Below are 26,388 nucleotides of genomic sequence, written 5' to 3' on the forward strand. Positions count from 1 at the left end.
GTAGTTGATTAACAATGTTGTGTTAGTTTCAGGTGTACAGCAGAGTGATGCAGTTACACATATACATGGATCTATTCTTTTCCAGATTCTTTTCCCATTTAGGTTGTTACAGAGTATTCACCAGAGTTCCCTGTGCTATACAGAAGGTCTCTGTTGGTTATCCATTTATCCACTGGTCTTGATTTCCAGGTAATTTCTATTGTAAGTAACAACTGTGTTAAATTATATTTAACAGAATCTATACTGTACAACCCATGAAATTGTAAACAGCATGGGCCAAATATTGGCAGAGAAGCTGAGTCATGTGTGGTCCGCTTGAATACTGACACTCTCTCTGAGATCAAGTAAAGGTTGCTTATGCTTTTCTTTTCTTATAAAAGTCTATCAGGAACTAGTAAATACTCCACTTAATCTTTTGTAGAGCTCTCCCTTTCTCAAATCATTCATGATCGAGTTCTAATGAACATAGGCCACCTAAGGGTACTTTGTTTGTGTTGCCAACTGCCTGAAATTTTATTTCTGTTTATGCTGCCATCTGAAATTAAGAGTGAAGCCTGTGGAGGTGGGGTTGGGGGAAGGGGCATCCCTCGGTGTGGGAGCTCTTCTCACCCTGCCCTGGACGGTGCCCCTGGAGCATCCAGGTCATCCCTCAGGAGGCTGAGGCAAAGCGGTGGCATCCTTTCCTGTTCCCAGTGAGCCCCTCGGAACCCAGTGTGGTGCTGTGTGGCTGGCAGGGTCTTGGTGCTCCGGCAGGGTGTCAGGCCTGAGACTCTGAGGTGAGAGCCAAGTTCAGGACATTGGTCCACCAGAGACCTCCTGGCACCATGTAATATCAATCGGTGAGAGTTCTCCCAGAGATCTCTCTCAATGCTAAGACCCTGCTCCACTCAACAACCAACAAGCTCCAGTGCTGGACACCCCACGCCAAACAACTAGCAAGACAGGAATATAACACCATCCATTAGCAGAGAGGCTACCTAAAATCATAATAAGTTCACAGACACCTCAAAACACACCACTGGACATGGTCCTGCCGACCAGAAAGACAAGATTCAGCCTCAACCACCAGAACACAGGCACTAGTCCCCTCCACCAGGAAGCCTACACAACCCACTGAACCAACCTTAGCCACTGGGGGCAGACACCAAAAACAACGAGAACTATGAACCTGCAGCCTGCAAAAAGGAGACACCAAACACAGTAAGTTAAGCAAAATGAGAAGACAGAGAAACACACAGCAGATGAAGGAGCAATGTAAAGACCCACCAGACCAAACAAATGAAGAGGAAATAGGCAGTCTACCGGAAAAAGAATTCAGACTAACAATAGTAAAGATGATCCAAAATCTTGGAAACAGAATGGAGAAAATACAAGACACATTTAACAAGGACGTAGAAGAACTAAAGAGCAAACAAACAATGATGAACAACAAAATAAATGAAATTAAAAATTCTCTAGAAGGAATCAATAGCAGAATAACTGAGGCAGAAGAATGGATAAGTGACCTGGAAGATAAAATAGTGGAAATAACTACCACAGAGCAGAATAAAGAAAAAAAGAATGAAGAGAATTGAGAACAGTCTCAGAGACCTCTGGGACAACATTAAATGCACCAACATTCAAATTATAGGGGTCCAAGAAAAAAAAAGAAAGGGACTGAGAAAGTATTTGATGACATTATAGTTGAAGACTTCCCTAATATGGGGAAGGAAATAGTTAATCAAGTTCAGGAAGTGCAGAGAGTCCCATACAGGATAAATCCAAGGAGAAACACACGAAGACATATATTAATCAAACTATCGAAAATTAAATACAAAGAAAACACATTAAAAGCAGCAAGGGAAAAAAACAAATAACATACAGCCGAATCCCCAAAAGGTTAACAGCTGATCTTTCAGCAGAAACTCTGCAAGCCAGAAGGGAGGGGGGGAGGACATATTTAAAGTGATGAAACGGAAAAGCCTACAACTAAGATTACTCTATGCTGCCAGGATCTCATTCAGATTTGATGGAGAAATTAAAACATTTACAGACAAGCAAAAGCTATGAGAATTCAGCACCACCAAATCAGCTTTACAACAAATGCTAAAGGAACTTCTCTAGGCAGGAAACAAAAGGGAAGGAAAAGACCTACAATAACAAACCCCCAAAATTAAGAAAATGGTAATAGGAATGTACATATTGATAATTACCTTAAATATAAATGGATTAAATGCTCCCACCAAAAGACACAGACTGGCAAAATGGATACAAACACAAGACCCATATATATACTGTCTACAAGAGACCCACTTCAGACCTAGGGACACATACAGACTGCAAGTGAGGGGATGGAAAAAGATATTCCATGCAAATGGAAATCAAAAGAAAGCTGGAGTAGCAATTCTCATATCAGACAAATTAGACTTTAAAATAAAGAATATTACAAGAGACAAAGAAGGACACTACATAATGATCAAGGGATCAATCCAAGAAGAAGATATAACAATTATAAATATTTAGGCACCCAACATAGGAGCACCTCAGTACATAAGGCAAATGCTAACAGCCATAAAAGGGGAAATCGACAGTAACACAATCATAGTAGGGGACTTTAACACCCTACTTTCACCAATGGACAGATCAACAAAAATGAAAATAAATAAGGAAGCACAAGCTTTAAATGATATATCAAACAAGATGGACCTAATTGATATTTATAGGACATTCCATCCAAAAACAACAGAATACACTTTCTTCTCAAGTGCTCATGGAACATTCTGCAGGATAGATCATATCTTGGTCACAAATCAAGCCTTGGTAAATTTAAGAAAATTAAAATCATGTCAAGTGTCTTTTCTGACTACACCACTATGAGACTATATATTAATTACAGGAAAAAAACTGTAAAAAATACAAACACATGGGCTTCTCTGGTGGCGCAGTGGTTGAGAGTCCGCCTGCCGATGCAGGGGACGCGGGTTCGTGCCCCGGTCCGGGAAGATCCCACATGCCGCGGAGCGGCTGGGCCCGTGAGCCATGGCCGCTGAGCCTGCGCGTCCGGAGCCTGTGCTCCGCAACGGGAGAGGCCACAGCAGGGAGAGGCCACAGCAGTGAGAGGCCCACGTACCGCAAAAAAAAAAAGAGCAGCAGCCAACTTGTGTTGGCCGCAGCCACTTCCTCTTTAGAGATGGAGAGCAACCTCCACGCTCCTTGAGGGCTTGCTTTCAGTTTCTTACATCCTAGACTATTTTGGGTAAGTTGCCAGAGTTACTTCCTAAAGAAAGAAACTCTTTCTATCATGCTGTGCAAAACCTCCCTTCCAACTGCTTATGCCCTAAGTCTGAAGTCATTCTTGAGTGTGGCTCACAAAGGCTTCCTGGTCTTTCCAGGGAGCTCCTCCAACTGCACCTCCCAGCCTGTCCTCAGCCCTACTCTTAATGACTCCACCCAACTCCTAGTTTTCCCAGGTCTGGCCCCGCCCACCCTCCACCTGTGCCTGCCCTGCCTCCACCTCTTCCCCCGGAAGCAGTAAGTGGCAGGTCTGAATTGAGTTCAACTTGCTTGGTCAGTTTGCTCATCTGTCCCGTAAAATGAGAGATAATATTCATAACTCTGCGCCATGATTTTGGTGTTAGTATGGCGAGTGGAAAGAACTCAGATAAACGTGAATTCACGTCCTGCATTAAGCACTTAGGAGCCTGTGATCTTGGCTTTGAGACTGAGTCCCTCCTCTGTTGAGGGGAGGAACCATCGCCCTTCATGGTTCATGGGAGGATTTAATTAGACAACACTTTCAAGTGTTATCATTTAATCAGAACGTCAATACGGTAACTGGCTCACAACTGTAGCAATAAGATAGCATAAATAATTCATGTTAATCATCAGACTATGGCAACTTTGGCCTAGCACATTTCTTGTATCTAATCACATTATCAGTCATATTAAAAATTTGCAACAATTTCCCCAGGATGAATTTAAAAGTAGTTTAGCTTCCTGGGAGCTCTTTGGAGACGTGTGTTTGTGATGGTGCAGCTTCTAGGTAGGATGGGAGCATCATGACAGACTACTCTTTGTTCCTCTTATTTATCACAAACTCTGTTGTTTAAGACATTCCATCAGAAAGGATTTGTGGAAGAAAGTTAATAAACAATTTTTCACAATTTGAATGACATTTCTATATTTTGGTGTTTTCGTCTATAGTATTGTAATTAATGTAGGTTAGATCAACAGGAGAAGAAAGCACTAGGTAAAATGCAGGGAAAAGAGATTGAAAACAAAAATCACACAAAAGGTAGGTGTAAGTGAAATAAGAGGAACCAGTCTGGGCAACAGAATGGAAAGTGGGAGGAAATAGCTCAGAAGGAGCATAGGATTTTGAGTCAGAATCCGAATAGGGTGGGCACTTTTTTGGGTGATTAAAAAAAAAAACTACCAAACAAAGATACCCCTCTGATAAAGTGAATAACCATACTTACTACCATTATGAAAGTTTTGCAAATTCTGATTTTTTCCTTAGAAATTTCTTAAAAGTGGGAGTAAACATGTTCTTCATTAGTGTCCACGTAGCACGGTTGGAAATACAGCTAGATGTTTCATATTATGTATCTTGCGTATTCTCAAAGAGTTCATATTTTACTAATGTATGTCGTTGTAATTATTGTGTCAAACATCTGTGGCTTTGCGTTTATAATTCCTACTTGTCAAATGCTCCATGCTTTTAGGATGTATCCAAATATACTTCCTTCTTGGTTATTCCTTTGTTTTTTTTAACCCCTCCCCACTCATAGGAGGCAGGTGGACTGTACTTGATTGCTCAGGGAGTGTAGAGCTCAGAAGAACCTTTGTAGAAGAGTCATCTGTCAAAAATAGCCAATGGCAAAAGCCAGATGCTTGAGAGAATATTTTTGAAACTTGGTATGCTTTTTTGAATTTGAGCATCTTGGCTTGACTATCAACACCAAATACTGAAGGACACAGAGCATTGAGCCTTTCCACAGCCTGTAGGGAAGGTCAAGCTTGCTTCCCTGAACTTGGTGATGGCTGTGTGTGACAACCTCCTGTCCCCTTGGAATTTAGAGCTCCTTAGGGGAAGGAGGAGGTGGGGATCATTAGAGAGTGGGGCTGTCAAGCAGAGGTGGTTAGAGTCTTAGATTCTAACGCGCAGCCCAAGGAAAGGGCGTGACTCTGGCAGAAGCCACGTGCTCTGCATGGCACCGGGGCCCGATGGCTGTGGGTCTGAGTCACCCCATGTCTCCCTTGCTTCCCGACACAGGAGGAAGGACCCTTGAGGTTTCCTAGGCTCTCCTGAGAAGGCTGGCTAGGAGCAGACAGTCCATGTGAAGCGGCCTCTTGCTTGGGTGGGAAACATGGGTTATCTGGCCGGGTAGCCGGAGAAGGCGGAAGTGCTTGGGTAGGTGCCGATGCCCACGCCCAGAGGAACGAGCTACATCTCACGAGAAGCTGGCAAAGTTACGTAGATAATTCATCTCTCTACCTGCCCCCTCACGTGGATGTTTCCAAAGCTGCCCTCGAACCTAAAAGCTTTTGGGCAGAATTGGAAAAGGGTGGAGCAGGTAGACAATTCTTAAGTGATTAAGACTGTATTTTTTTAAAAAGTGCCTGATTTTTAAACCAAGCGATTTCGAATTAGCAAGTTTATCGTCCTGCTATTTTATGCAGGAGTCACGAGCTCTGAGTTGAGTCACAGCAACATAAAACTTCATTTTCTGCACATCTGACTGTTGAATTAAGTAAACAAGGAGCCCCTTAAATGGAGGTGGCCCTCAAGCCATGGCGGCAGAGGTAAGCAAACCAAAACCTAAGCCCATAAAGCCCTCAAGGTCATGAAACCAAAGAGCTGGGACAACCGATCAGAAACAGCTGACTAACCTCTAAGCAGTAGCCAAGCGACAGTCTCCTCACTTGGCCTCTGCAACTTTCTCTGTATGTCTCCCACTTCCCTTTCCAGTTTGGTGCTGTTCAGTTCAAATCCATTTTGCTCACATAAACTATTAAAATTTTAATTTGCCTCAGTTGATCTCTTAACATGAGATTTGTGGCCTAAAAGTATGGAAATTTGATATTATATACGATATCTGGTTTGGGTATACTTAATACTAATGATGGAACAAAACTGTTGGAGTGTGTGTATGTGTAATAGTTTATAACATTCCCCACCACCCTCAAACTTCATGACAGAGAATGCTGGCTTTGCCTTTTGACCTTCTTCTGTGAACTCCTCCTCTACCATAGGTGTTCTGAGGGAAAAAAAGGCAAAGAATGTTTTCTCCTGAAAAATGAGTCAGAATAGAAAGGAAACTTTGTGCCCAAGAACAGCAGAGGAGTGTAGCGGGAGTGGAGGCTGAGTGATGGGGAAATGAGAGGAAGATGGGGGTCCAGGCGGCCTTGGATTGGACAGAAATCGGGGTATAAAGAGGCAAAGGCTCCTGAGCATGGAAGACAGATGAACGAGAAGGGAGACCATGGGATTTGATAAGACTCCTTTTAGGAGATCATGTGTAAGGGGCTTTCTTTAACTCCTTTCAGAGGAGTTAAGGAGGAGTTGTTCTAGATGAGTGTCTTTACCTACGAGCCCACTCCAGGCCCGTACCACATATAACGGCTTTAAAGGGTTACACTAACGTCATCGCCAACACATACACCTTGTCTTGTTCCTTCCCCTGTCTACATCACGGCCAGCTGGGTGGTTTCATCTCTGAGGGTTCGCTTTCTGTCTGCAAACACGATTTTTATTCCATACCACGTGGCATCATTCTTTCTTTGCTCTGTAACATGCGCCTTGTTAAATTCCATTCTTGATCAGTCCTACATTCATCCTCCATTTGTCTATTCAGGCATTCATGATGACTATTCCACAGGGAAACTGTTGAGGGGATACAGTAATAGTAACATGCTTGGCCTTGACCTATCTGTTCTCATTTTAATTTAATAATTCTAGCTCGTGTTTATGCATGTCTGTCTAGTAAGATCTGTCTTAGATTCTGAACTAAGGAACTTCGGAGGTAATGACTGAAACGGATCATGAGATTATATGGACGCTACATAAACTAGCTTAGAAACTTTGAAAAAAGTGCCAAAGAGCCAGAAGCACTACAAAAGGATTTGTACAGGTTTTTTTTTTTTTTTCTGATTATACTGAATTTGATGAACGAATGAGTTGCCACATTATTTCAGGTCAACACTGGGGACAAATGCTCAGTTGCTGAGAAAAGTTGCTGAACTTCAACAAACAAAAACTATCCCTTTTTCCAGGGAGCACAAATTGTTGTGCTGTGAGCTCAGAAGATCAGGGGTAGGGACTGCAACCAGAAGGGCAGAAATAAAAATCTATATTTAATGTAGCCAAACCAGCCACCTCTCCTGATCTTAACACAAAGAGGAGGGTTAAGTGGAGGTCAGGAGAAGCTAACAGACAGCCTGACTGCTGACGTCTTCTCATCTAAGTTTGAAATGTGTGAGAACGCAGAAACATTTATAAAGCAAGAGGCAGTTTTGCAATTTCCAACAGATCGGCCACAGCTAAGAAAGTCAAAATGGCAAATCTTCTAGACCATTAAAAATCAAACATTTCCAGCCTGCTCTGGGAAAAACCTACTAAGATATCAAAAGGCTGGGGTGAGCAGCAGAGGATGAGAGAAAATGTTGAAAAAGAAAGAGGAGGATCAGAGGCTTTGTGAGTGAACTCAATGGTGGCGTGATTGGTGTTCTCAGCGCCCGACACACCTCAAAACTTAATCAGTAATTTCACTAATTTATACTTGCAGTATGTGTCCTGCGCGAAGGCTTCCAAAAAAGCCTTTCTCAGCTTCTCTGATTTCTCCCAGTAGATCCAGGTACACACATTTATAAATTTTGTTCAGAATGTGTCAGTTCATGTCCATTTGCGTATCTTGGTCTGTAACATTTTAATCTGAAATCCGTAAAGAAAGATGTATCTGTTGAAATGGCCGCAACTACAGAAATTTGCAGGGTCGTAACTTCCTTAACACTGCAAGAATCAGGTATTGGAACCATCTCACTAAATACTGCAAAATTAGCCAAAAATGTCCATGAATCCCGGTAACTAACTGCAAAATGCGGTGGGAGGATGGGGTATAATGTGCATATTGTGTGTTTAATAGACAACTGTCCTCTGTGGAAGTGCGAATTCGTGAGGAGGGCATCTTAGGGAGAAGAGGTGGGTAGAAATAAGAATTCTGTGCAAAATTTGGAGCCAAGAGATTCTTTCGTGTGGATTTTGTCAGGAGGGGTGGTGAGCCTAAGGAATGGAGAGGACGGTTCAGATAAAAAAGGGGAGAAGGAAGAGCTGGTTGATTAGATCTGGGAATCAATATCTGGGCCACTCGGGGGCCAGGAGGGGAGGTGCTGCTGGGATTCTGTGGGAATTTAAAGGAGGAGAAAGTGAGCACAGAGCAGGACCAAAACTTGAAGGAAGTGGGAGAGTGCCCGAGGAGACTTGCTTACCTTCCACTTTATCTCTCCATGCCTGGAGCCAAAATGCAAAGACAGTCTCACCCCACATGAAAAGTAGAACGTCGGACTGGCTTGGTAGCCGAGAGTTTACTACCAGCGTGGGGTTTACTTGCTACTGAAGAGTGAAATGTGAATACCTTTGGGGAGCATCAGGCAGCAGCGAAGATGCCTTGCACAGCTTGTGTCAGCGTCCCTTCAAGCCCCACGATATTGGAAAATGCGTGAGCCCATCTCAGGAAATGTTGTCTGTGCTGCGGTGAGGCAACGGAGGGAAGCCAGTGTAGGGGCCTCTATTCATAGGAGCAGAGTCTCACCTGCACCCCGTCTCTCTGGTACCAGCCTCAGTGTAGACGCAGAGACAGAAGACGCAATGATTTGGGGGGTGGAAGGGAGGAAGGAGTTATGGGAGGGGTTAAGCACATAGGTATTTGGTGCCCAAGCTATTGGAGGGTAAGACAGAGAAAATAAAGCACCTGTCTTGAAACGAGAAGCAGTGAGATTCTGATCGTCTACCAACTAGTCCCGGGACGTAGACAGTTTTCTCCTGGGCCCCTGCATGGCAATCTCAGTCTCATCCCAGCAGCACACGCCCAAGGCCTCTTACACTTTAGCGGGACACCCCAGGGGCCCCATTCATTCATCGGCGTGGCATGTGATGAAAACGCTCAACTTTAAAGACAAGATAGTTGTCTGGGGAGCAGCATGGGAGCGAGGGATGCAGAGAGTGGAAACATCCACGGGCTCTGAATTTACTCTGACAATTTGAAAAGCCCCTTTCCTTAAACTTGGACCTGAGTGCAAGCATGGACTTGGGAAGGTGTCAGCAGGACCCTTCTCTCCTCTGCCCAGTCTATCCTTGGTTAAGATAATGTTTGTCTGCCAGGCAGGGTGTGTGAAACATGATGACACAAGGTCAGTGTATTGCGAAATCTTAATTTTTGAGGCTAGGATTTTGGTGGGTAATAAATGTAATAATCCAGGGTTTAATAACCCCAGTCTAGGTTCTTTCTATTTAAAGGTGATGTTTTACCCTTCTGATTTTTCTTGCCTATCCTGTCCGTCCTGTCCTACATATGAAACTGGAGACCCACTTTTAAAAGTGAGTAAAGGATAATAAAGCTGAAAAGAAAAGGGAGCACAGGTATCTGGCCTCAATTTCTTCCTACATGAAAAGTGAGGGTGTTGTACGCTGTGAGCTTCACATTTCCTTTGAACTCAGAAACGTCTAATTTTATAAAACTTAAATTTAAAAAGTACTTGACAGACGTAAGAGGAAACTGTTTCATCAAGTCGCGATTCACTGAGGACTCAGACTGCTGGAGACGGAAAAAGAGACTTCATATAATGTTTCTTTAAATGAATTAGGTAAGAATCAAGAGAAAAGACTGTTAGGGGAAAATAGTGCAGCGAAATGGTTTTTCAGTGGATTCGAGCACGTAGTTGTGTGACCTTCAAGCAGACGCTCAACCCTCTACCAAAAAACAAAAAGGATGATTTAAAATCTCAACTGCCTTCTAAAAGGAGTGAACCTTACTATTAGAGAATGTATCAGATTATCTGCTGTCCCTTTTCGTAGTAAATCATGTGGGCACCTTGACTAAAGGTGGGCCTGGATTTTGGGTTTAGAGACAGGGGCTAAGGAGAGAGGTCTGTGTTGTTCTTCACTATAGAATGAGAACTTGAGCTCCTGGGGCAATGTGGGTAGGGGGCAGGTTGAGGAGGAAGGATAGGGAGGGAGAGGGGGACAGAGGAGCTGGCAGAGTGACCAGAGGTGACCAGAGTCCAGGGCTCCGTGTGGCCTGGAACAGCCAGTGAAAAAGCCGAGGGTCCCCCTCCCCCAAAATAATCTTCACATTTTTGGGGAGCACTGAATATTTTAAAAAGACATATTCATTATTATAGAAGGCGTAAGAAATAAGGTGGCTTTAGTTAATTCAGGTAATGTTGAAATAATTATAAAACAAATTTATTTAACAGAAAATCAAATCTCCAAATTATTATATAAACTACCACTATTTTACAGGAAAATGTCAATTCCTAACACAGATAACCAGAGATCCCACTTAATACTGTCCTTTTTTTCCGCTCAACATTTACCTTTGCCGTGATAGAGAATAAAAACTGAATTTGAAATACTCACAACTCGCCCCTGTTTGTTTCCAAAGAAGGAAACGGCTTTTGGTTTCAGTGACGGAGCCTAGTTATTCCGACCAGGGTGATGGGTGGGGGTGCAGAGCTGAGAAGAGGAGAGAGTGTTGGACCACTGCGCGTGAGACAGGAAATAGGGCTGCTGCGACTGTGGACACAACGAGGGGGGAAGATATCCAGGGGGCGGGAGAAGTGAGCTAAGATGAGAATGAAGTCACTATGTACTGGTACTTCCTGTGGGTAAAGCTCTGTGCCATGGGCTGTAAGCAAAAGTGCTTTCCAAGCAAAATCCTGGAACCAGTACAGGTTGAGTCTAATTTTCTATTCATTCGCATTAGTTACACATCTATCCTCATTCATCAATCCCCGGTGCACGATGAGAAGTGTATGTAAAGCAGATGGTACCGGCCCATAGGAGGACATGCATGAATATGGAACATGGATTTCTTAAACTTCCCTGGGGTGAGGACAGCCTGCTCTAGTGGAAACTTTAAGTGTGGATTTACCAGTTCTGTGACCTTGGGCTCGTCAATATTTCTCTATTGCTTAATCTCCAAAATGGAAAAATATCTAACGTGCTTCATTAAAGGCCAGTGGGCTAGATGAGGGGATCTGTTTAGGTCCGTTTTAATTCTAAGATACGGTAGCTTTAGAAAGCATTAGCATTGAATCATGTTTTACTAGCGTAGGCCATTCAAGGACACAGACTTGGATTGAAAACTCTTTTGCAACACTTACTAAGGGGTGATGCCAGGCCTGTGACTTAATATTTCTCATTTTCTGTTCCTATTTTGTAAAGTGAGAGTATCCCTTAAGGTTGTTACAGGGATAAAGTCAGATCATGTTTGTAAAGCATTTAGCACAGTGTGTGGTCCATGGAAAGCTCTCGATAAATGGGAGATACAATGACCACCACATCCATAACCACAGTCCTAGAACTTGACACTAAAGTGGTACAAATGTGTACAGTTTGTTTGTTGGGAGATTTTTTTTTTTTTTTTTTTTTTTTTGCGGTACGCGGGCGTCGCACTGCCATGGCCTCTCCCGCCGCGGAGCACAGGCTCCGGACGCGCAGGCCCAGCGGCCATGGCCCAGGGGCACAGCCGCTCCGCGGCATGTGGTATCCCCCCGGGCCGGGGCACGAACACGCGTCCTCCGCATCGGCAGGCAGACTTCCAACCGCTGCGCCACCAGGGAAGCCCCGTTGGGAGATTTTTGATTACTGCTTCAATCCCCTTACTAGTAACTGGTCTGTGCAGATTTTGTTCATTAATGTATGAATGCATAAAGAAGATGGGGTACACATCCACAACGGCTACTACTCAGCCGTGAAAAGAGAATGCAGTCCCGCCATGGATTACATTTACAGCATGGTGGATGTGGAGGGCATCACACTAAGTGAAGTAAGGCAGATGGAGAAAGTCAAATACTGTATGATTTCGTCCATATGTGGAATTGAAAAAAACAAAACAGACAAATGAAGTAAAACAAAAACAAACTCATAGATACAGAGATTAGATGAGTGGTTGCCAGAGGGAAGGGGGTTGGGGGCGGGTGGGTGAAATGGGTGAAGGGCGTCAGCTGTATGGTGATGGATGGTAACTAGACGTGGGGTGGTGACCACTCTGTAGTGTATACAGACGTTGAATTATAATGTTGTACACCTAAAAATTATATAATAAAAAATACTTATTTTTTCAGACAAAAAATAAGCCTAACTAGAATACCCAACTCCAGGCATTTCAGTTTAATAGGTTTGTTCTAATGTGTGAAATTAAGCTTGCAAAACGATTTAGTTCACAAATGTAATAATTTGTTTATCTTTATACAGATGATGGTGCTGCATTTGCACAGACTTGTTAATTTTCTGTTTGAAACGTAAAGATGTGATTCCAAATTCATAGTAAGAACAATATAAAATTGTTAGCAACCTTAAAAAATGTCAGGTGAACTGTTATATACTCTGTGGTCTGCATATTGGAAAGTTTTTTCTTCCATCTTTTGGAGGTGGGTAAATATGCCAGTATTCTCCTGTTTCATGTACTAAAGGTCTGGTTTTTGTGTACTGATGGTTAGTTCAGGAAAGGCTCTTCCTGTCTTCTTCCTCGTGGTTAGAGAAGACAGTTGCTATAAGATATGCCAGTACCGGGACCCAAGGCAAAGACCAGGTGGTCTTGTAAGTAGCCACTTGGAATCCAAAAGTGAGGACCTACCCAGATGGGTTGGGCCTTGGCAAAATACTAAAATAGATCAAGTTCGTATCTGGGCTCTTCTATGTCCTATTTCCTTACTTATTACCTGCCTAAACAAAGTGTTAAGTAAAATGATTGTTTTTTGCTTGATGATACCATTGAATTAATGAGTAAAGCGTGTGCTGATAAAGACTTAGGATACAATTCCTCCAGGGGATTGTTCTATAACTTTTAATTTTGCGCTAGTTTAGACCCACAAGAGGTGGCAGAAATAGTACAAGAGGTCCCATGTACCCTTCGCCCATCTTTCCCTAATGGAACCATCTTATCTAACCGGAGTACATTATCAAAACTCAGAAATTAACATTGGCACAATACAGCTAATTAGACAACAGATGGAGGAATTTTTTAAGAATAAGAAATTCTCAAAGCTGAAAGGAAATCTTTTCTGAATCTTAATGTCACCCCTCTCTGTGCACCCCTAGGCTTTTGCCCTTGTCTCACAGTTTGGTGACCCTAGATAACTTTCCCTCTCCTCCACTCTAACCCTTCAGAGCGGGGACCATGCTGTAGACACTGTTTAGTCTTATTGCTTAGTAAAGTAACTGGCATTCGATAAATATTTTTGGTTAAAAGGCTGACTGATAATTGCTTAGGTCTATAAAGGGCTTTCCGTTTTCAAAGCCCTGTGGTATACATGATCTCTACTGAGAATGTTCACGGTCTGGGAGAGAGTGTAGACTACGAAAGCATTCAAATCGTGGCATTTATTAGCTTGAGTCTTGTGACAAGGTACTGAATGTCCTTGGTCTTTCCTTCCTCATGTGCTTAATTGTATCTACATAATAGAGTTGTTCTGAAGATCCAAGGAGGTCACTTAATGTAATAAAGAACCGGACACAAGGGCTCTGGGAGGTAGATAGGGTAAAAGACTTTATTGCCATTTTACAAACTAAGGCTCAGAGGGTAAGTCATTGTGGAAAAGTATAGAGCTAGTACAGGGCAGTGCTGTCAAGCCCCTTCAATCTTCCATGATAGCACACTGTCCTTTCAAGGCAACAGGAAAGTGGGTTAACAAACAAACCACTAACAACAACCATGGAGTTAGTTACGGAGATTTAAGACGTTGTCATTATGTGGTTGACTTCTTCTGCTATATGCCCAGGAAATCCTCTCACTGGTGGGGCTTGATGATGGGATAAACTAACTGGTGAGTCATGGGTGTGGGCTGCTGGGTTGGGGGCCCCTGTCAAATGCCCCTCCAGCCCACCCACCCTGTTGACAGCATGTAGCCAGGAGTCTTGCTTGCCCAATTCTGCTTCTGGAAGGCATGGAGGGAGGAGGTTGACAATGCATTATCAAAATTTTTTAAAGGTCCAAAGATAAAATTAAAATGTTGGAGGGTTTGAAGATTATCATCTTCATCACTATTACCTATTTTCTGCTCATGAAGATAATTTTTTATTGACAAAAGAGAACATAGAACTTTTTTACTAAACATAGAACATTTTTACCAAATGACTGGTTAACACATTAGCCAAATTGCTTCTCTACCTGCCCTGAATACCTTTTCCATTCCCTTGAATCCCTCATCCTAGAATGCCTATTTGGAAGTATTCCTTTGGCTTATTCAATCTGCTCATTTTATTGAAATGGGAGAGGAGATAGAAAAATATGTTATGGATTTATGAGGGTGTTGGCTGCCAAAGTCAAAACACTTGGATTATCTTAGAAACATTCAGTTTTTGGTGATGGTGTGCACTTTGACTTTTCATCCTCTAGTTAAAAAATGGGAATGTCAGCAATAAGATCAGAGACGGAGAAAGCTAGGACTTAGAATGTTTCCAAAGGATTTGGAGTCATTTCCTTGGTTACATGCAACCCCACATCTTCGACTGACAAGGTGAGGTGTACTAAGAGGTCAGGAAGACTGGAGATAAAGGAAAAAAATCACTTTGGTGCAGTGCATGCCATCAGCATTGAGAGAGTTAGGACTGAAATTTATTTTGAGGTATTCTTCAATAGAATGTTTCAGTGTAAATAAACTTCTGCAAACTTTTAAGAGACAGAGAAATGGAAGCATGCCTATGAATTCTAAATTTGTTACAGCTTAATAATTCCCAGCATCACAATATGAAAGGGACCCAGAACATTTTCTTTCTTGATTTGCTTTGACTTTCCTCATCATGTATTACCTAAGAAACATTTTATTTCTATTTACCTAATAAACTTTCAAAAAGGTTTAATGAAGAACAAACTCTTTCCTTTGATTAAAAAGCAGATTTTCTGAAAATAAAACATGTATACGGAGAGGAAGCAAAAGCTGTCATGATAGCCCAAGTAAAATGTCCATTTGGCCTCCTCATGTGTCTGTGGTTTGCATCGCTTTCTGCTTTCCCTGGTTTTTCTTTCAAGGAATAGTGAGAAACCGTGCTAAAAATAAAAAAAGGAGTTTTCTGAATGCATCTTTCCCTAAGGAGGCATACCTACGATACAAATCACAAAGGGCTAGGATAATGAAGCGTTATAAACACACAGGAGCGGGGAGCAAATGTACAGACCTCCCCAGGATGTGCCAATGGGCACATTCCTTGAACACAATGTCTTTAAGGACCACTCCTCTTGAAATATACCATGACTTATAAAACAATTGTTAATATCAAACCAATTGGTTGTTACGAAGCATAGGTTTACATGGCATGTTAGTATTCTGGTTTTTCCTATAAATACCAGAAATGTATTCAGAGGAATCATTCTGAAGTGAGATAACAGTTTTATCAGAAAAGGCAGTTGCACCTTAAAAGCATTCATGTCAGTAATAAACATTCGTACTTTTGATTATTTCATAAAATCCTAAGGTAGACAAAATTAAATGCTGAGCATACTTACAGTATTTTCCAAAAATCAAGATGTAGAGGAAGACAGGACCGGATGTCATTTCCTTCCCTCAGAGAAACTGATTAATGAAAGTGAATACAATTTGATCCCGGCTTCTGAGTCGCATCGGCTCACGGTGGTTGTGTGCTATTTCTGTCTGCAATCTTAGCAGCTACAAAGCAGCAGCTCCCCCCTCCTCTCCCCTTGACTCTCTCTCTCTCTTTCCATTCCCTCTTTTTTCTTTCTTCCTCTCTCAGAATCTCTCCTCCCCACCCGCCTTCTCCAAAGTCTTAATATCCTTCTTTACACACACACACACACACACACACACACACACGCACGCACACACATGCACAGACAAAGCTGAGCAGGGATGAAAAGTTTCAGACAGAGAACACACAGGCTCTTCTTGTTGACTCCAAGCATCATGCTTGCATGCCCTGTGACAGTCTACAAAGGAGGGTGTGTATGAACTCTGACAAACGTCTGAACTGATCAAAGTCATGCAGAGAGACAGACATCGAGCTTGGAGGTACATCAGAAGCCCAAAGTGTTCTTTCCCCTACGACGGGGGACTGGGAAATGGACAGAACTACACAGGGCAAAAATGCCTTTGTGGAATTAGCTATAAGGCAAGAATTAAAGAGTAACCTCCAGCAATCTTTTATGAGCCGTCTGAGTTTAGGCATTTGAAGGAGAGGATATTGTTCAAAGAACAATCTAAAGGGATGACGAAAAAATCTTAAATTTTCTCAGACTTGTGAGTTTTACTACGGTGGAGACCACGCTGGGTCATTGGCTGTGGAGTACAACCTTCCTGGGTTTGAGTCACAGTCTGCTTCTTGAGAGTTGTGGAGTTGCTAATTCTTGGCCAAGCCTTACCTCTCGGGAGGAAGACATCTCTCCAGCCAGGTAGCTGTGATGATCAGCACACAGCACACTGAATGTCTGGCATGGGTTCTAGAGCATTGTGGGTGGTTACTAAATGGCAGCCGTTCATAGGACGATGACTGTTATTATTTTTAGCAGTGGAGGGAAAAAGCATGTAAATGTAAAGAACATTTGCATGGAATGCATTTTCTTTTTTATTTTAATTTTTATTGAAGTATAGTTGGTTTACAATATCATGTTAGTTTCAGGTGTACAGCACAGTGATGCAGTTATACCTATATGTGTATATATGTATATACATACATATTCTTTTTCAGATCCTTTTCCTTTATAGGTTATTACAAGATATTGAATAGATAGGGGCAGGACAGGAATAAAGACGCAGACGTAGAGAATGGACTTGAGGACACGGGGAGGGGGAAGGGTAAGCTGGGACGAAGTGAGAGAGTGGCATGGGCATATATACACTACCAAATGTAAAATAGATAGCTAGTGGGAAGCAGCCGCATAGCACAGGGAGGTCAGCTCGGTGCTTTGTGACCACCTAGAGGGGTGGGATAGGGAGGGTGGGAGGGAGACGCAAGAGGGAGGAGATATGGGGATATATGTATATCTATAGCTGATTCACTTTGTTATAAAGCAGAAACTAACACACCATTGTAAAGCAATTATACTCCAATAAAGATGGTAAAAAAAAAGATATTGAGTAGAGTTCCCTGTGCTATACAATAGGTCCTTGTTGTTTATCTATTTTATATACAGCAGTGTGTATCTGTTAATCCCAAACTCCTAATTTATCCCTCCCCCAAGCTTTCCCCTTTGGTAACCACAAATTTGTTTTCAATGTCTGTGGGTCTGTTTCTGTTTTGTAAATAAGTTCTTTTGTGTCATTTTTTAAAGATTCCACGTATAAGACAAACATCATATGATATTTGTCTTTGTCTGGTTTACTTCACTTAGTACGATAATCTCTAGGTCTATCGATGTTGCTGCAAATGGCATTAGGAATGCATTTTCTTTAAACTAGGCTATATCATTCTTATTTTGCAACGGGATCACTTATTGCTAGAACAAAGGGTAGCACTTTGACATGAGAAATTTGTTTGTGAAGTTAGTCTCCTAACCACTCTTCATGTAGAATCTATTTAAATTACTTGACTTTATATCATTGACTCCAATATATCATTGACTCCTATTTCTACATGTGGCTCTACAGTTACACTGACATTGCTTTTCTTTTTTCCTGTAGAAGTAATTAACACCATGAAACGAGAAATGAGGTATACGAATCCTCACAATTCCTTCTTCATTCAGCAGATTTATTTAGTGAAAACCCCATTCTTTTGGTAGAAATGTTTACGGTTAACTGGATTTGAGTGCTCATTTCATGTTCAATAAGTGTTTCTTAAATGTTTATTGTTTATAATAATACTAGAATTGTTTTAAGTGGTTAATAATTTAAACAATTATTCTAGAAATAGTGCTTCCTGGAAGGATGCTGTGGGACATGTCAAGGGCAGACCCATCAGAAGCTTCTCAACAGTGAAGCTGAGGAACTTGCTTGGGGAAGTGTCCGGCATAAAGTCAGCTGTTAATACAGAGGTTTTTGATGCATTGCTGATGTTATTTCGTCAGCTTTGAACATTTTGCCTGATGTCACAGACTAACACAATTGACCAGCAGCCAGGGAATACTCTTCAGCAATATATACTTGTGACGTATTTTTAATCTCAAATTATCCCTGCAAAGCTTCAAAATAATTTCTCATTTCATTAAGATGATATTAGATTTTGGTAACATAGCTATTTACCCTGAGGAACAGTTTTAGACATTTGATTTTTCAGGATAACACTTTTTTCTTATTTCTAGCAAAGACAGTGAATCTGGAATATTAGTTTTATATAGGCATGTTGGTGGAAAAAAACTGAGCGTATCAGAGACACATTGCAGCAGACACTATTTTTTACTTAGGGCCAGAGAGTCCTTTACTGTGAAGGGCTGTCTTTTGCCTTGTACTGTAGTCTGTTAAGCAGCATCCCTGGCCTCTACCCACTAGGTGTCGATAGCACGCCCAGGTTGTGACAATTAAAAATGTTCCCAGATATTGGCAAATGTCCCCTGGGGGCAAACTTGCTCCTGGTTGAGAAGAACTTCACTGTAGCAAAAGACTTCCCTGAACAATGTTTAAATATTGATTTTTACCAGATAATTGAAACAGAATTCTTCTTACTTATATTTAAATTAAAGTGTTTTCTCACTTTCTTGTTCTGCCGTTTTTAAAAATTTAATTTTATTAAAAAAAATTTTTATTGGAGTATAGCTGATTTACAATGTTGTGTTAGTTCTTGTTTTGCAGTTTTGAAGACATACTTTAAAAAGTTTTAAAAACAAATAGATGTTGGTGGGGAGACGGATAAATCGGGAGCTTCGGATGAACACACACACTACTATATATAAAGTAAATAACCAACAAGGACCTACTGTATAGCACGGGGAACATATTCAGTACTCTGTAATGACCTATATGACCTATATGGGAAATGAATCTGAAAAAGAATGGATATATGCATATGTATAACTGAATCACTTTGCTGTGAAGCACCTGAAACCAACACAACATTGCATCAACTGTAATATAAAATAAAAGTTAAATTAAAAAAATAGAGAACAAATGAAGCAAAACAAAACAAAAAAACCCAAAAAACCCAAAGAGACATTGTCCCTGCCTTGCTTTCCCTTCCTGCCCACGTTGTTCAATGATCAACATGCGCTGTGAGCCCCATAGAACCTGTGATGTCATTGCCTCTGCTTGGCTGAGCGCATCCTGGTTTCCACTTCACGTCTGTAGCTGACACAGGCTTATAGAAGTCAGCAACTTTTGTTACCTTGGAACTTCTTCTTGAAACCTTATTGCGGCTCTCTGAATAGTAACAAGATCTTCTGTTTGAAAATTACTTCTCAGAACAACCCAGCGAGTCAAGCCAGATGAGCATTATTAACCTGTCTGTACTATGCAGATTCAAGTTTCTAATCTTGTGGTTTTTCCATTCCGCTATGACTGAAGGAACACTATAATAATGTTCTTCAGTATCATATTTTAAAATTAGAGAATGATATTTAAGGGCTTTGGTCCATGCTTCTGAACCTATTTGCCATCATCATTTTCGGCAGTAGAAACAGTCATTTTATAAAATGTTTGTTTGATTGTAGACCTGGGAAAGTCCCAGTGAAAGAGGTTGGTAAAAATCTTAATTAGGGCCTCATGATGTAGAGATATTCAGATAACAGTAAGCCACCCCATACGTTAAAAATAAGTGCAATCCAAGAGCTGAAATGTATGCTGTCACATCGTTCATCCTATGGATGCATTTCTAATAGACAGCTGTCAATCAGGCAACACTTCTGAGATGCTCATCATTGCTAAGCCATATCAAAAGACAATTTTAGCCATCTCAATTTAGCATTAATTAAACGATTCTGGAATGAAATGACTTCTAGGGAATGATATCAAGCAAAATGTGCACCAGGGACAGAGCAACGGATAGGTACAGGTATTTCAAAATATATTTTGTACAAAGTCTAAACAATTTCACCCTAGATGGAAATGATCTGAAGCTATTATGTCATTTTAGCAGAGAATCAATGATTAAATGGTAAACCAAGTCCCATGTGGATTCATGTGTTGCCTTTGAGGGATGTAATAGGGACACAACAGAATTAAGTGATCCTCTGCTGAACTGACAGTGTGAAGATGAGGACAGTGTTAGCTAGCTCAACACCTGGTTAACTATTATCTATTATCTATCATGCATCTATCTAATCTATCTCTCTCTAATTATCTATCTATCATCTATCCTGTATCTATCTAATCTATTATCTATCTACCTAATCTATATATCACCTATTATGTATTAGGTATCTATCTAATCTATCTAACTAACCTATTATCTAACTACTCTACTATCTATCTTATCTATCATCTATCTATCTGATCTACCTAGCTAATCTAATCTATTTTATCTAATCTATTATCTATCTTATCTATATATCATGTATCTAATATATCTAATCTATTATCTATCTAATCTATTCTCTATCTTATCTATCTATCATCTATCATCTTAGTAAATACCAGTTGATGACATTTGTTAAATGCAAACTATCTCCAGAGTTTAGTATTATTAACCTTGCCTTACTTAGTTCTCTCAGACTATTGTAAATGAAGGCACTCAAGTTTCAGGCTCATTCTACCCAGATTGAGCCTACCTAATGCAAGATGAACAGAATGAAAGAAGCAGTACAGTGCAGCTGATTGAGAGAAGGGGTGGGATCTGGAAACTGGACTTGCTGCTCCCTGTCTGGCCACCTGCCCTCTCCCTGAGCATCCTTCCTCCTCGCCTCTTTCCTGTAAACCCTTTGTACATGCTCAGTCATCAGAGTCCAGCTTCAGGTTTCTAGATTGCATTCAGCTCCCCTGCAACCATAGCAGCCTTGCCTCTAACCCCAGCTCACTTGCCTGTGATCTGGCTTGCTTTTCACTCCGTGGGGTCAGCCGTACAGGAGATTAAGTGCCCTTAGGCCTAGCCTAAGAATCCCAGTCTGTGGCAGATACCTCTGCTTGGTGCACTTGAGACTACTTGATTTATGCAAGGGGTGTCTCCCACATGCTGGAAGGAAGAGTAAATGAGAAAAGTAAAGGTAGCTTGTTCCAGCAGGACCAGTAGAAGATGAAGTTACAGTCCCAGTTTTGCCACTGATGAGATGTGTAAACTCTGATCAGTCACTTAAATGCTCTGGTCTTTACTTGCCTCATTTGGAAAACAAATAGTTGACGTTTTAGATGCAATATAGATGTGTCATTTCATGAAATGTAATACTCTGCTTCAAAGTAATTTATAGGGGTGGAGTCAGGATGGCGGCAGGGAAGGACGTGGAGTATGTGTCTTCCCACAGCTAGGGCGACTGCCTGACACTGGTGGTGGACCTCAGTGCCCAACGAGATGGGAGGAACCCCTGAACAACCAGATAGGACATGGGGGGAGTAAGAGGGGAGAAGATGTGGAAGCTGGACAGGACCAGTGCCCCTGAGAGGCGGCTTGGAGGGGAGAGGGGCTCCCACACCTGAGGGACCCTTGGGGGCTTGGAGGATTGGGGGGAGTGCGCCTAGCATTTCCCCTTCCCAATCCGACACTGGAAAGCCTGTGGGGCTCCAGGGCCTGGTCCTCCCTTCTCCGGGGCCCCCTCTGGGCCACATTGGTCCTGGGGGTGTAGGAGGGAGGGGGCCACCTCTGGATCGGAGAATCAGGGGAGGCACGGTGGGCGTTTCCCCCACCCACTCGGCCCTGGGAGGCCTGCTGGTCTCCCAGGCTGGGTCCCCGGCCCTTAAAGTCCCCTTCTGGGCTGCATTGGTCCTTGGGGCATGGTGGGTGGCAGGGAGAGGAGGAAAGGCAGAGTGTGGGGGGAACCCTCCAATACTGGAGGATCGGGGAGGCACCATGGGTGTTTCCCGAATCCATTCAGGCCCAGTGAGCCTGCTGGGGTCCTGGGCCTGGTCCTCTGCCCTCCAAGGCCAGAAACACACCTGGGCCCCTCCTGCTGCGTTGAGCCTAAGCCCCAACAACCCCCCCGCAGAGCATTTTCCAGCCCTGTGGGTCCTAAGTGTAGGTCCCTTCCACTGGCTAAACCCCGCCCCTGCCTAAGCCCCAGCCCCCACAGCCAAGGCCTTTTCCTGCTTTTTATTTCTTCTCCTTTTCTTTTTTTTTTTTTTTTTTTACTACTGTGGTTCCGTTTTACCTTCTGGTTGTTGTTTCATCTATATTTTTATTTTTTTATTCTTTCTAACATATCTCTTAATTTTCTAAGAGAAAACTTGTGGGATCTTGGCTCAGAAGCTGGGCACTGGGCCAGAATTTCTGCAGTGGGACCTCCGAGTCCGAACCACTGGGCTAAGAGAGTACCTTAGACCCCAGGGAGTATTCATGAGAGTGAGGTCTCCTGGAGGTCCTCATCTTGGCACCAAGAGCAGGCTCTACCTAACAGCCTACAAACCCCAGTGCTAAAGCCTCAGGCCAAACAACCAGTAAGACAGGAACACAATCCCACCCATAAAAAAAAAGACTGCAAAAAAATATGGCACAGATGAAGGAGTAAGGTAGAAACCTACAAGACCAAATAAATGAAGAGGAGATAGGCAATCTACCTGAAAAAGAATTCAGAGTAATGAGAGTAAAGATGATCCAGAATCTCAGAAATAGAATGGAGGCATGGACTGAGAAAATACTAGAAATGTTCAACAGAGAGCTAGAAGAATTAAGAACAAACAAATAGAGATGAACAACACAATAACTGGAGTGAAAAATACACTAGAAGGAATCAATAACAGAATAACTGAGGCAGAAGAATGAATAAGTGAGCTGGAAGACAGAATGGTGTAAATAACTGCTCAGGAGCAGAATAAAGAAAAAAAGAATGAAAAATTTGAAGACAATCTCAGAGACCACTGGGACAACACTAAACTCATGAACATTCAAGTCATAGGCAGTCCAGAAGAAGAAGAGGAAAAGAAAGGGTCTGAGAAAATATTTGGAGACATTATAGTGGAAAAATTAAAAAATTAAAGTTATTTTTTGTAACAACTTTTTTTTCTTATTAGACCTCTAGAATAGTCTACAACAGTTGTTCTTAGAGCCTGGGCCTGGGAACTGGTTAGAAATAAAAATTCTCAGGCTGCAGCCCCATCTGCCAAAGCAGAGACTTAACGGTGCAGCCCAGCAGTCTATGGTTTCACAAACCTTCCAGGTGATTCTAATACACACTCAAGTTGGAGAACCACTGGTCTAGAAGGAGTGGGATCTTTCTTGTCTCATTTAAAAAAAAAATTAAAAAAATTTTTTTGGCTATGCTGCATGGCATGTGGGAGCCTAGTTCCCCGACCAGGGATTGAACCCATGCCCCCTGCATTGGAAGTTTGGAGTCTTAACCACTGGACCACCAGGGAAGTCCCCTCTTGGTTCACTTGAGACATGAAAAAATAATGAAGAATTTGTGTCCTCAAACACTGGTCCCGCTCCTTCTTTGAGTGGATAAAACCCAGTTGCTAAAAAAAACCATCAACATGGAGTGCTAGACAAACAATGGGAATTCCTTGTCTGGTAGCTTTTCAAGTTGGCAGTTTGGAAAACAAGCCACAGTAATAATGCAAGAAGATCTCAGGGGAAAAGTATGTTTATTTAATTTTCAGAAAAATGAATTTTTGAAAGTGGTTAAAAATTGTCACAGGGCTTTGTGCCAGGTGCTAACCAGAAACCCAGGTGGTCTAGAAGAAGATCAATCAGTGACATAAAATAAAACTATTTTATCTTTTTAATTGCTTATTTTGGGAAAACTTGTCTTAGGAATCTGAAGGGATTTGAAGCATGTTAAATGTTCTTTTTAATCACAGCATAGGGACCAGTGGGAGAAACTACATATGTGTACAAGAGGCTAATTTTACATTGCTTATTTTTGATGTTAACAAGAAAATCTTGCATTTTAAATGGAATATTTGAGGCCCAGTGATTTTAGAAAGTTCTGCTATGAAGACCTAAAGCCAAGCTCTACTGTTGGATCCAAGCCTGGACCTTCTGTATCTTTAATTCCAATTTAAACACCTGTTTTTAGGTCACATTGCCACTTTAAGTACAGTGAAGCAAATGTCACTGTGAAGGTGTCTTGTAGAAGGACTTTAATAGTTATAGGAGCAAGGAATATTGCCAAAGGTCATATTGCATCCAGGTGAAGTATTTACCAAACAAATTTACCTAAACTGATTTACTTTATTCAAATAATGTACATAGGTCTTAAGGCACTTCCAAGTTAATGTGTGGCTTCTTCCACTGAACTACTGAAAGTGACTTCTTTTGTATAAATAGGCTGTGATTCCTAGCTGAATGCATTTTCTTTGTTTAGCAGCAAATGATATAAACAATAGTTACTGTATGTCTAGTGTATAAGGAGGTTTGTCCTTGCTGACTTCTGAACTTTAATTTAAATACCTACCTATGCTATTTAAAAGAGTTTTCAGAATTTTGCACTTAAAAGAATTTGTGTGACTTGGGATTTAATTTTAAATTGTCTAATTTGAAAAGGTAAGAATAAATAAAGACAAATACTGTATGATATCACTTATACGTAGAATCTAAAAAAAGCCAAACTTGTAGAAACAGAGAGTAGAGTGTTGGTTACCAGGGTCTGGGGTCTAGGGGGGTGAGCGGAGTGGGGAGATGATGTTTAAGGGTACCAGCTTGCAACTAGAAGATAAGTAAGTTTTGGAGATCGAATAATGTACCGCATGGTGATTAGGGTCAATAATATTGTATGATATACTTCAAAATTGTACCAAAAATTCATGTTCCCCTTCCTTAATATATAGTTTTTGCTAGCAAGTGGCTGCCAACCAAGTTATTATATTTCTTGGCTCCTCTTGCATTTTAGGTGGCAGCACTAATTCTTGCCAAGGACCCAGAGTGTAATGATGTGTGATAGTTCCAAGTCCAGGTGGTAAGAAGCAAACATACTTTCTCCAGCATGCTGGCTGAATGTCTTATTCAGGGGTGACCTTGGAAAGCATATGTTGAAAATATTAGGTCATCTGTTAAACTATGTCCCTGAATGACTGTTAGAGTAGAACCCCTCACCTATCTTAAGAACACTCAAGTGATGGAACTGTATTAAACCATTGAAATATTGGTGTTTGGACTTCCCTGGTGGTGCAGTGGTTAAGAATCCACCTGCCAATGCAGGGGACACGGGTTCGAGCCCTGGTCCGGGAAGAGCCCTCATGCCATGGAGCAACTAAGCCTGTGCACCAAAACTACTGAGCCTGCTCTCTAGAGTCCACGAGCCACAACTACTGAGCCCACGTGTCACAACTACTGAAGTCCATGCGCCTAGAGCCCATGGCCCGCAACAAAGAGAAGCTACAGCAATGAGAAGCCCACGCGCCATAACAAAGGGTAGCCCCCGCTCGCTGCAACCAGAGAAAGTCCGCGCACAGCAATGAAGATACAATGCAGCCAAAAATAAATAAAAAAAAAGAAATATTGGTGTTTGTTACCAGCAGCCAGTATTGCTCTGATTCTTGTTAATAACTAAATATCTAGTTCCTTGGTCTTCCCCTGTCCATCTTCTTCACTTTTTTCTTTATTCATTTTAGATTCCTTGGCTAACATTTTCTTGCTAATCTCGAACCAGGTGAACCTTCATCCTTATTTCTCACCTGCTGGGAAAAACCACAGTTTTGGATCACTCTAACCATGTAACTATTTTTCTTCTGTCTCTGCTCTTCGCTGCTGGAGAATATTGCATAACTATGTAGATTTTCACCAGGACATATTCAGGGTCTCCAACTTCACATGGATACTCAGAGCAACTCCAATTAAAAAAATTTTCCAAGTCAGTTTGCTCTCACATTCTCTGTAGTGGTCATTTCAAACATCCACCCTCAACTCATTCTCCACCCCACTGCAGTCCTTATTCACTTCCATAATCCCCTAAACCTTGGAGCAGCATGGCTGTGTTGACCCCTCCCTCTCTCTCGGTTTACCTTTCCCTTGTCTTCTGTGACATCCCGTGCTCCTGGTCCCTTTCTGCTTTTCTACCTTTTTATAGAGTCCCTTTGAGGATCTCTTCCTCCACCCATTTCTTGAAGGTTGCTATTCCTTTAGGTTGCATGTAAGTCTCTTCTTTATGTAATATAATCCTCATTAAGTCCCATGGCTAAAAACTGGTTCCCTATGCAGATGACTCCCCAAATTTTACCTACAAT

At 41.8% G+C, this 26,388-nt stretch overlaps 1 protein-coding gene and 1 long non-coding RNA gene across 5 annotated transcripts in view; one reads left to right on the forward strand and one right to left on the reverse strand.

Annotated features, from left to right (window-relative positions):
* RXFP1 (relaxin family peptide receptor 1) overlaps positions 1–15,753 on the reverse strand; it is a gene marked incomplete at its 5' end in the record, with an annotated part of 94,609 nt that extends 78,856 nt beyond the window's left edge. For all 4 annotated transcript variants that reach the window (XM_079919715.1, XM_079919716.1, XM_079919714.1 and 1 more), the window contains one exon: positions 15,705–15,753. In XM_079919715.1, the coding sequence (XP_079775841.1) occupies positions 15,705–15,753 (49 nt within the window). The remainder of the gene's footprint in view (positions 1–15,704) is intronic.
* LOC307185452 overlaps positions 1–26,388 on the forward strand; it is a 157,249-nt gene that overhangs the window by 22,725 nt on the left and 108,136 nt on the right. The gene's annotated exons all lie outside the window — the stretch shown is intronic.

The sequence above is a fragment of the Stenella coeruleoalba genome (genome assembly GCF_951394435.1).
Source record: "Stenella coeruleoalba genome assembly, chromosome: 4".
In the NCBI taxonomy this organism is placed as follows: Eukaryota; Metazoa; Chordata; class Mammalia; order Artiodactyla; family Delphinidae; genus Stenella; species Stenella coeruleoalba.